This window comes from Salvelinus namaycush, chromosome 5 (genome assembly GCF_016432855.1).
Source record: "Salvelinus namaycush isolate Seneca chromosome 5, SaNama_1.0, whole genome shotgun sequence".
Classification (NCBI taxonomy): domain Eukaryota; kingdom Metazoa; phylum Chordata; class Actinopteri; order Salmoniformes; family Salmonidae; genus Salvelinus; species Salvelinus namaycush.
Window position 1 is genome coordinate 52,403,943 of NC_052311.1, and position 11,513 is coordinate 52,415,455.

At 43.8% G+C, this 11,513-nt stretch overlaps 1 protein-coding gene across 2 annotated transcripts in view; it reads right to left on the bottom strand.

Annotated features, from left to right (window-relative positions):
- Positions 1 to 11,513, bottom strand: part of LOC120048461 (rho guanine nucleotide exchange factor 2-like) — a 45,734-nt gene extending 34,221 nt beyond the window's left edge. Inside the window, exons 1-2 of one of the 2 annotated variants that reach the window (XM_038994449.1) lie at positions 11,267 to 11,513; positions 10,464 to 10,659 (exon numbers count right to left, since the gene is read on the bottom strand). In XM_038994449.1, coding sequence (XP_038850377.1) covers positions 10,464 to 10,481 — 18 coding nt within the window. In that variant the 5' untranslated portion in view covers positions 10,482 to 10,659; positions 11,267 to 11,513. Of the gene's footprint in view, positions 1 to 4,391; positions 4,676 to 10,463; positions 10,660 to 11,266 lie in introns of those variants that run through there. The other variant, XM_038994448.1, reaches the window with a different exon arrangement.

Here is an 11,513-nt window from a genome sequence, read left to right on the forward strand (position 1 = left end):
ACAGATTATAGTTTGAATTGGACAGCAGTCAATCAAATTGTGCCAGCTGAGAAAAAGTTGCGCGTTTCAGTGCAGAGGAACGTCGGCAGGTGAATTCAGATGGAGCCCTTGGAAAGATGATACCCAAAATTATTATTTTCAGATATAAAGACGATGCTGTATCAACAAAAAAACGGATTGCAACTTGCAAAACATGCGGGAAGAAAATTACAGACGGAGGCACGACAATTTCCAACTTTGTTCGACATTTGAAACTGCACAAAGAACGGTAAGTCGTGGCCAATATAGCCAACGGCTATATATTTTATTACTTTACTAGTGTATCATGTAGGCTAGCGTAACGTTAAATCAATGAGCCACCACACAGTCAGTCAGTGTGGGAACGTGATCATTGCACCCAAGATTGAGTTACAACTGGCTAGGCAGTTGGTAGCCTAAATCCTGCCTGATGTTACTGCTGTTCCTAAAACAAGGTTGGGCGATTGTGTACAAGCCTACATCGCCCGATTGCGCCCCATTGCGATCCTCGATAGTTGATCACTATTGGGGGGGGGGGGGGGGGGGGCTTTCTCATGGCTGCCCATGTATTTCAATGGAAATATAACATTTATTTGGAAAGTAATAAATATAGAGATATTTTTAAAAGCATTCATGATTTGCGTAAATGTAATATACTAACTATTACTCTTGTTAAAAATATGAAATGGTATTACATTTGGTGAAGAGCACATTATGACTTGTTTAGGACTCGAAACTCAAAGTTTAGGACTTGAGACTTGACACTTGACTTGTGACTTGAGTGCTAAGACTTGAGACTTACTTGTGACTTGTAAAACAATGACTTGGTCCCACCTCTGGTTACAGGTCATAAGTCATATTGGCAGACCGGGGGGAGTGGGGGGGGGGGGGTCAGATTGCAGGTTTCTGAGGTCACATGATCAGAAAAAGGCTTCTTTAAGATTACGGAGTTTATGGCCTTGGGTTTAAGGACAGAGCGCACTGTGTCAGTCTGACAACTGGAGTGTGTGCGTGCATGCGTGCAATGCTAAGAGTGTAGGTCTTCAATTTAGACTCCTAGCTATTGTTCCTGGAGGCACCGACCACTGGAGCACATAATGAGAATACAACAGGCTGATCACACAGACACTCCTCGCCTGTCTCAAACAGATATATACGGCAAGGACTGACTCACCTCCTGTCTTTCTGACTCACCCAGACACTTTCAGCCTACGTCAACTACACATCTCATAATATTAGTCTTCCAGGCAGATTTAAAACTCTGATATATGATTCGGCAATAAGAAAGCCCTAAATATATAGAATATATCTAAAGCAACTTAGGTGTGCAGTGAGTTATTGGCACAGCATTTGAGGGAGAGATAATGTGGGAAAATCCCACTAGTCAGAGCCATTCCCCAACTGGTACAATGGAGACCCTGTGACAACTGACAAGAGAGCTTCCTTCCTCTTTCTCACACATGCACAATATCTTTCTCTATCGTCCGCTATCCCTTCCCAACCTCTCCGATTCTCCCTCTCATTCCATCTATTTTACTCAAACCCCCTCTCACTCCTGCTCTCTTTCTCTCATCTTCCCCCAGGGCTGTATATATCACAATCCCTGCTCTGTCCTGCCCCACATTCTACCCAATGATGTGCAACTTTGCTGGGGTGCATAGGGTCCAATGAACAGCAATGGAACCCCCAAGAGAAAAGAAAGGGTTGGGTTGTGAAATGCATGAAACATGGGATTTCTGGCTGATCTGAATGTATGCCAATGCCAAATCTATTTCTCTCACACATACACACAGTCCAGAAGTGTGTGCATGCGCATTTGTCTGTGTATGTGTAGACATTGAGCCCTGGAGTATTTCATATGTGATTGTCTGCCACTGGGAGTTTGTATTGGCATGTGGCTCCGTGTGACTATGCATGCCAGCCCTCATGCCTTTCCACCAGTCACATCTGCTGGCATGTGTGTTTGGGTCTGCTTGTTCTAGTGGGGGTGGGGGTCACGACACTGGGATGCTAAATTAGCTTTGGCCAAAAGGCTGAAATCCCACAGTCAGACGAAGAACACACACACACACACACACACATGTTCACATTCAAACAAATACGTACGCATGCACACACAGAAATCCCACACTCTAACCTCTCTGACTCAGTGGGCATCAACCACTAACATTTCCCCTCAACATAATGACACACACACACACACACTGGAATTTTCGTTAGTAATGTTGCCATTGGTGAATATGTTTTTCTACATTTGGACTTCTGACTACTTGGCTGGGTCTTACAATCTATGCTCACAACAGCTGTACTTTTTCCACTATCCTGCTCTAACAAAACCTTCTCCATTAAAGGTTAACCAAACAACAGGCTACGCAAGACAGAACTACATTGACACTTGTGTTTCCATAGGAACTGTAAACTTCCCTGTAAACATTTGAGCTCTGACTTCAACCACACACAAAGCAGTGAGATAAGGTATCATAGAATACACACAAACCAACCTCACAGTACACAGAGATAGTAGCACACATTCGCTGTACACACACACACACACACACACACACACACACACACACACACACACACACACACACACACACACACACACACACACACACACACACACACACACATACATACATGTGCATGCACACACACACACATTTTACCTTCTGATCAGGAAGCAGTAAGATGATGAATTAAAACTGCTGCAATAATGATAGGCATAAAGCAAGAGGATCATATTACACCTGTATAACCTGTCACAAACCAGGAACACAAGCCAACAGGTTATACACACCCTCAGCAGGGGGGGGGGGGGGGTGTACTATTGCCATGTTCTAAGACTATAAAATACAGTATAGCCAAAATATTTCATGCATTAAAATGATACTCAGAGGACTTTGTTAAAGCAAAGACCTGGTCCAGATCTGGATCCAAAGTGGTGCAGAAGAGAAGGCTGGGTAAGGGAAGTGAACAGATGACATGGACTAAACGGATGCTAAACTTGTAGAAATGTTTCTGATTTAAACTGGTGTGAAGGGACAGTAAACAACATGACCACACTTGTTTAGTAGAACTCAGATACACAAGACAAGAAGTGATTTGTAAACTAACACAAACACATTCAACCTTCTGATCCTTTAGCCATACCATACACTCTTAGAAAAAAAAGAGTTCCAAAAGGGTTCTTCGGCTGTCCCCTCTGTGGAAAGGGTTCTACCTGGAACCAAACGAGTTTTACCTGGAACAAAAAATGGTTCTTCAAAGGGTTCTCCTATGGGGACAGCCAAATAACCCTTTTAGGTTCTAGAAATACTCTTAGGAAAAAAAGGTGCTATTTGAGAAACTACTTTTTGACAACAGCCATGGTAAAGATTCAATAAACATACTTGTATTATGGAAATTTGGATATGTCAGTATCTGTTTCTGACCTAGTACTCCGCAGCATATGTGGCAACACACATCCACAACTGTGCTATAGTCCAACCCTTGTCACTTTCAGAGTGCTTGATACAATTACTGAGAAACAGAAACAATGTATCCTTATCATCATGCTGCAGCAACCAAATCCCATGGCGAAGACAGACAACAGAGCCCGGGAGACGTTATAACAAATACAATGATTATAAGAATAGGCAATTCTTTGACGTATACCGTTATAGAGCATTTGCAACGGTATCTCTCAGAAAACAGTTGCACAATATTCATTTTTGAATACGTGTCATGTGTCTAATAGCGTAACTGCATCATTTTGCAATTACAGTTCGACATATTATTGATCCGTAATATTCCGTATAGTCCACGACTAGACCAATGACACACACACACACTTGCGGTTTTCCCCCCTCCCCCAAACTATTTCGTCTATAACCGACAACGTGTTCGGGGGTCTCAAGCTTTGGCTACTGTGCCGCACTATGCAACCCTTTTGCCAAGCGATATGGCTTTCTATGATATGCAACGGGCGGGGCAAACATTGACAAAGTAGACAAAATCACTAGCCTTAATAGTAGTCTAAATCATTATTAAAAGGTTGTTTCATTACATTGCCAGTTGCCACCATACAAAGCAGGAGTCCAAGGGAGCCCCCTCGTTTCCCCCACTCATCTTGGTATACCCGGAATAAGTCAATGGGGGATTTCCAAGTCATTGCTGTATTTTACTGTAAAGACATCATCATTATCTATTTATATAATAGACACATGTAGGCTACTATAATGTTGGAATAACCCATGTTACAGAACTATTGATATAGGATACTAGTGGCCTACTACATTTTAACAATTTGTTATTGAAAATGCAAATGTATTATCTATTCTATTGAATACTTTATTGAACAGTTATATATCCATATGACTATTCATACTCACCCGTAAATTGATTTCTTTCATTCTCTCTTGACGCGTTTTTGGCAGCGGTTCAGTGACACGGGACATAACGAGGACGGGATCAACAGAGAATGATCCTCAATTTAAATCAATGGTGATCTCCAATCCTTCTCTTTCACTTTATTATAATGTTTTCTTAAACGAAGATAAAATCCCAGTTTAACATTTCCAGTGGAACAGGCGGCGTCAGATAATTGCGCATGGAAGGCGAATCCGTTAACTTTTCTCCATATGTCTGAGTACGGGCCTCGACGAACAACTGAACAGTTTCTCATGCAGGAAATTCGGACTCGGCACTCAGAAGGAGGAGCGAACATTTTTAAGCCGCGCCTCTGAACGCGGAGCTATTCATATCAAAACATCCCCTTTCATTCTTTTCACCAACCACAGATGAGTATTGAGTACTTAACCCGCCTACTGGGTAAAGAGACGTAATCAAAAGCCAATAATGAGATTGTGGCTATATTTTTTTGAACCACACCTCTAGAGGTGAAGGTTGCTGGGAGTGTAAACCTAGGCTTCATATTTAGGGGTTCGCTAAATGAGTTGTGCCCCTGTACAGTCTATGGTTGCCCCCTATGTATTACTGTACATTTACAGCACATTTCAGATTATAGTTGTTTGAAACCTCAATTATTAAACTGTGCTACTTGAGCCACATAATGTGAGTTTGCCTGTTGATGTGGCAAAAACATAATTATGAAAACCTCCCATTTGGGCAATGCATGGGAGAGGTACCATCTGTTGGGAGGTGATGCCTTGAAGGCAAAATGTGGACTGGAAAAAGTAAAGGTGAATGTATTTGGGAATATAACAAGGAAAAGAGAAGAATAGTAAAGGGATAGAGATGGCATGTTACGATGGAGAGAAGGAAAAGAGGGAGAAGGGGAGGTTAAAATAAGGAGTGGCCCGGGGCTACATTTAGAGAGCAATGAGAGAGGAAAACGCCCAACCATGCACCCACAGCCAATGGACCTCTGTACAACTCGGTCCTCCAAACTGCAATATCACACCATTCCTTCTCTCTAACAGGACTGTGCCTGTGTGACCTTGCCTCTTCATCCTCCCACTCGTTTTCAGTCTCTCTGCTTTCAACACAATTTCTACTTTACTGGACGTTCCCCGTCTCCACCTCTCTGAGCATGCACTATCACTCTCTGTTTCTCTTTCTTCCTCCTCTCTGGTTCAGTTGAGGGCTATCTGCATCCTTCCTTCTCCACTGTCATCCTCTCCAGCTCCTCCTCCGTCTTTCTCAGGTCGTCATCTTCTCTTCATGAGTCCTCATCTGATACCAATTGCCTTCCGACATGGTCAAACACACACATACACACGTGTGCGTACATGCGTGCGTGTGTGTGTGAGACTGCATGCATGCGTGCGTGTGTGTGAGCGTGTGTGTGCGATGCCTGGCGGCACTTGGGTGGTATGATATAACACACAGGTGTTGGAACCAGTATAATACTTCTATTGAGCATAGTCACCCAACATCACACAAGTCACTAAGTGACACTGTCACACTAACCCTCTGAAGAGTTATTGTGAGGGAGACAACAACGCCTCACAATACGGAGTGAGTGAGAGAAAGAGTGTGTGTGTGTGTGTGTGTGTGTGTGTGTGTGTGTGTGTGTGTGTGTGTGTGTGTGTGTTAGAGAATGAGAAAATGTGTAACAGCATGATAAGAGGGTAACAATATTCCCTTTCAAAACAGAAAAGAGGAGCACGTCATTTAGTGAAAGAGTCCTCATAAACAATTATAAGCATCTATAACATGACCCTTCGCATAAGAGTTTCCGATATGATGAATGGAAAAACAAAGACAGCGAGAGATAAAGAGAGTGATGATGGGGAATGGACAGAGGAGAGAGACTAAGAGCAGTTAGTAGTGAACATGTTGGTATGATAGGATATTAGACGATATGTAAAAGGACGTGGTGAGAGACGTGGGCAGCTTTAATCAGGCTGTGTATATTTGCTTGGCTAATATTCTCTGGCCCTCCGCAGGCTTCTTTATGAGTTTCATATCCGCTGTTCTGCCTGCCTCAGTTTGTTTAAAATCCTACTAACTCAGAATGGACATTTGGAATAGGGCAGATATAAGTGGAAAAGAGAGCGAGAGGTGGAAAGAGGGAGGTTGAAGGGGTGGGATAAAGAGTGGTGAAGAGAGGAAGCGGAGAGAGATTATCAGACACTGTAGATGGGAGGGAGAGGGAGAACAGAAATGATGGAAAGATGGAGGAAGAAGGGGATATATGAAAGGGTGAAGAGAAAAGCAAAGGGAGAGAAATGGAGAGGGGACTGTAGAAGGGACGGCAGAGAAGAATAGCAGAAAGGGGTGCAAGAGAAAGAGAGAATACGCAGAGAAGGGGAGGCATTGAGCGCAAGGGAGGAAAATGGGGTGGGATTGAGGCAAATGAACGGAGGAGTTGGGGTGGAGTGATGGAGAGAGAGAGGGGGCTGGGGAGAGAGGGATAGTGGAGGAGAAAAGCCGGCTTGCTGATGCAATCCTGCCACCCGAAGCAGTAACTGCCCAGCTGGGAAAGAGAGAGATTGAGCTAATGGAGAGAGAAAGCGGGGAAAAGAGAGGAGGAATGAGGGATTGAAGGGAAAATAGTGACTTTGGTTAAGAGCTATTAAATACAAATACATTTTTTTTTAATTGTACACAAAACTGTTAAGTACATTCACTGTTAAACATAGTGACACACACAACCCCAATAAATGATGCTGAGCACACACACTTCCTCTGGGACACAGTGAACACACACCAACAAAACCATGACACATGTTGTCCAGATGTGTTTGCTCTTAAGCGAGGGTCGTGTCTATCTACAGACATAACTTCCTCCTACTCAACTACTCAACATATACTGAACAAAAATAGAAACTCAACATGTAAAGTATTGTTCCCATGTTTCTGAAATAAAAGATCCCAGAAATGTTCCATACGCACAAAAGCGTATTTCTCTCAAATTTTGTGCACAAATTAATTTATATCCCTGTTAGTGAGCATTTCTCCTTTGCCAAGATAATCCATCCACCTGACAGGTGTGGCATATCAAGAAGCTGATTAAACAGCATGATCATTACACAGGTGCAACTTGTACTGGGGACAATAACAGGCCACTCTAAAATTTGCATTTTTATCACAACACAATGCCACAGATGTCTCAAGTTTTTTAGGGAGCGTGCAATTGTCATGCTGACTGCAGGAATGTCCACCAGAGCGGTTGCCAGATAATTTAATGTTCATTTCTCTACCATAAGCCGCCTCCAATTTGGCAGTACGTCCAACCGGCCTCACAACCACAGATCACTTGTAACCACGCCAGCCCAGGACCCCCACATCCGGCTTCTTCACCTGTGGGATCGTCTGAGACCAACCACCCGGACAGCTGATCAAACTGAGGAGTATTTATTTCTGTAATAAAGCCCTTTTGTGGGGACCTATGCCCTCCCAGGCCAACCCATGTCATGTGAAATCCATAGATTAGGGTCTAATTAATTGATTTCCATTTCCTTATATGAACTGTAACTCAGTAAAATCTTTGAAATTGTTGCATGTTGCGTTTACATTTTTGTTCAGAGTAGTATAAGACACATTTGTAAAGGTACACTCTTAGAAAAAACCTTGACCCTTTTTGGTTCAAGGTTAAACCCTTTTTGGTTCAAGGTTAAACCCTTTTTGCTCAAGGTTTGAGCCCTTTCTGTTCCAGGTAGAACCCTTTCCACAGAGGGTTCTACGTAGAACCCAAAAGGGTTATACCTGGAACCAAAGAAGTGTTATACCTGAAACCAAAAAGGGTTTAACCTTGAACCAAAAAGGGTTTAACCTTGAACCAAAAAGAGTTTAACCTTGAACCAAAAAGGGTTCAACCTTGAACCAAATAGGGTTTAACCTTGAACCAAATAGGGTTTAACCTTGAACCAAATAGGGTTTAACCTTGAACCAAATAGGGTTTAAACTTGAACCAAAAAGGGTTCTCCTATGGGGACAGTCGAATAACCCTTTTTTCTAAGAGTATATGAATAACAGACTTGTGATCTTGTAATGTGTTCTGCTCTCAGCTCCCTCCAGTCTGAAAGACATGACATATTATCATTATGAGAGTACTGGGCTTAATCTAAAGCCACCAGATGTCTCTGTCTAACATATAGAGCCAGATCAGCCAGCTCTATATAACACTGAGGTCAGTAGGAATACAGACAGTCCTGTAGACACACAGCAGAAGCACACTGATTCACATTCCAGAGTAGACTCCTCCACATGCTGACTTCTTGAGACGTCACGTGTTATAGTGAGAGAGACAGAGAGAGCTCATAACTGCTGTAGAGAGGGAAGGTCTGGAGAAGTGAGCTCAGTCTCTCTCTTTCTGACTACTGTTCTCTTTCACTCTCTCTTATTTGTCTCTTTTCTGTCTGTCTGTCCGTCCATCTCGGTCTTAAGGTCTGGTGTCCAGTAGCCACTAAACATACAGCACCAAGGGTGTGGACAAACCTCACATACCTGGTTACACCACACCACACATAAGTAGGCACACACACACACGCAGGCAGGCACACATACGCAGGCACACACACACACACACGCACGCACGCACGCACGCACGCAGGCACACACACACACACACACACACGATGGCTGTTGTCACAGACCAGAAATAGCTCCGTCAAACAGGGCCAGCAGCTATCTGTCTCTAACAGGCCATCTGAGTCGGAGGCGATGATGTCATTGCATAAATGAACTGCTGATCATCAAAATCACAGCCACGCCCCTGTGACATCAGTGGGATTTCTTATCAGTTGAGATGGAGGGCACAATCTGGCAACCCCCCGTGATAAGGACCTCGGAGGAATCTGGCAACCCAGTGGGTCTTAAATCAGGGACTTAGTCTGGAGGGGCTGGTAGGGCATTTTTTTAGTCTTTTTGATTATTAAACAATATACAGAGAATAATACATCAACTTTACGTATATGAGGGTGTTACATGTCAAAAGAAAATATACATTTGCCAAAAAGTGTGATGGTGCATACTGCTCTTTGGTCGGGCTTATTAGTAGGACAGTAATCTCTGAAACCCAGAAGTAAAATTTTGCGTAATTGCATCAGATTCTTGATACTAGTTATGATACGTCCGTCTGTCCACATGAGATTAGTAGGACACAAATAACAAACATACAAGAACACCAGCTGTACCCAAGTTCAGTTCAAGTGTGGAATGCCTAAATCATCAACTTGGCCATACATCATCCTGCTGAGGGCCACAGTGCTACTTATTCCTCTTCACTCATCACTTCTCATATCCAACTCACAGAACAGAGTCTCCCCCTGCTGTTTAAAGATGGTTGTAATGACAAAAGACACACACACACACACACACACACACACACACACACACACACACACACACACACACACACACACACACACACACACACACACACACACACACACACACACACACACACACACACACACACACACACACACACACACACACACACACACACACACACACAGCCACCCCACTAGTACAAACACTTAAAAATGTTCTTTCAGAAATCAAGAGCATGTTGCAATTCAGCTAGCCAGATATCGTCATCAATAATCTAAGCAGCACAAGAGAGAGAGAGAGCCCAACATAATGAATAATACTGTTGTGGTCACTGCTTTGACAACATTGTTGTACATATATCATTGCTGTAACATTGTGTTACAGTCTTGGCAAACAGCATACGTGTTGAATTGGAGGGCCTTGCCTCGGTTGTGTTAAAACTGATACCGGGGGTGGTTCACAGCTGAATCTAAATAAAGCAGATACTGTCACTTCCTCTCTGGGGTTCACTGCTGGGACTCTACACTGCAGGGGAAGCTAGCCTACTACCAAACTCCAACTCTCTGTCCTCAGATACGGTCATGCGCTCTACTCAAGTACTCTACTGCATAGTGACAGCTGTGACAGGGTCACATCCACATGCACCCACAACCACAGAGAGACACAGACACTCTGAAACACACTCCCACACTCTCCTCTCTCTCTCTTTCTCACTCTCTCACCTTGCGCTGGCCGGCCATCTTGCGCAGGAAGCTGAAGGTGCGTCCCAGAGGGCTTCCCGTCTTCTCCCCCCTCTCCTCCCTGGGGGGAGCACCCGTCAGTCCCTCCGTCCTTCTCTCCTCCCTCCGCCTCTCTCTCTCTTCGCCCAGCCGCTGCCTCTCTTCTTGCCCCCACAGCTCACCAAGCTCCGCATCCACACTGAGAAAGAGGTGAAGAGAAACATCCTTCCATAAGACGGGACGAGTTTGCGTTCAGCCTAGCTTAGAGGAAAAGGTGTGTTACTATGGGTATGTGTGTCAAAAAGCAGTCAGTGACAGATGAGATTAGATCATGTGCTCTATAGGGTTGTGAGTGAACAACGGTCATCAAGAAGAGAGAGAGAGAGACACACAACTCACCTCTGTGTGGAACCCCCAAATACAGAGCCCAGGGAAGACTCTGAGAGAGAGAGAGAGAGAGACAGACAGACAGACAGACAGACAGACAGACAGACAGACAGACAGACAGACAGACAGACAGACAGACAGACAGACAGACAGACAGACAGAGACAGACAGACAGACAGACAGACAGACAGACAGACAGACAGACAGACAGACAGGACAGACAGGACAGACAGAGTGAAAGTGAAAGACAAATAGATACAGAGAGGAAGAGAGGCAGAAAGCAGAAACAGAGGTAACAAACTTAGTCATCCCATTATCGCAAAACCATACATACATACATACATACATACATACATACATACATACATACACCTAAGATCCCAGATAGATTGAAGTGCATCGCCTGATAAGTGACAAACCTCTCTCTGCTCTGCAGCTTCTTGGCAAACACAGCTAATCCAAACGATGGCTGAGACCAAGAGTTAACAAACGCATGAAGACAGACAAGGATGAAATAACAGAAGACAGTTGATTAAAGACCATCAAGGAGTGATTAAAACGATCTCTGCCGATGCTGTGGAATGAAAGGATGAATAGTGAACATGCAAAAGGTGAAATGAAGAGAGCGAGAGAGGAGATAGGAGAGCTTGAGAACACAGCGCTTTC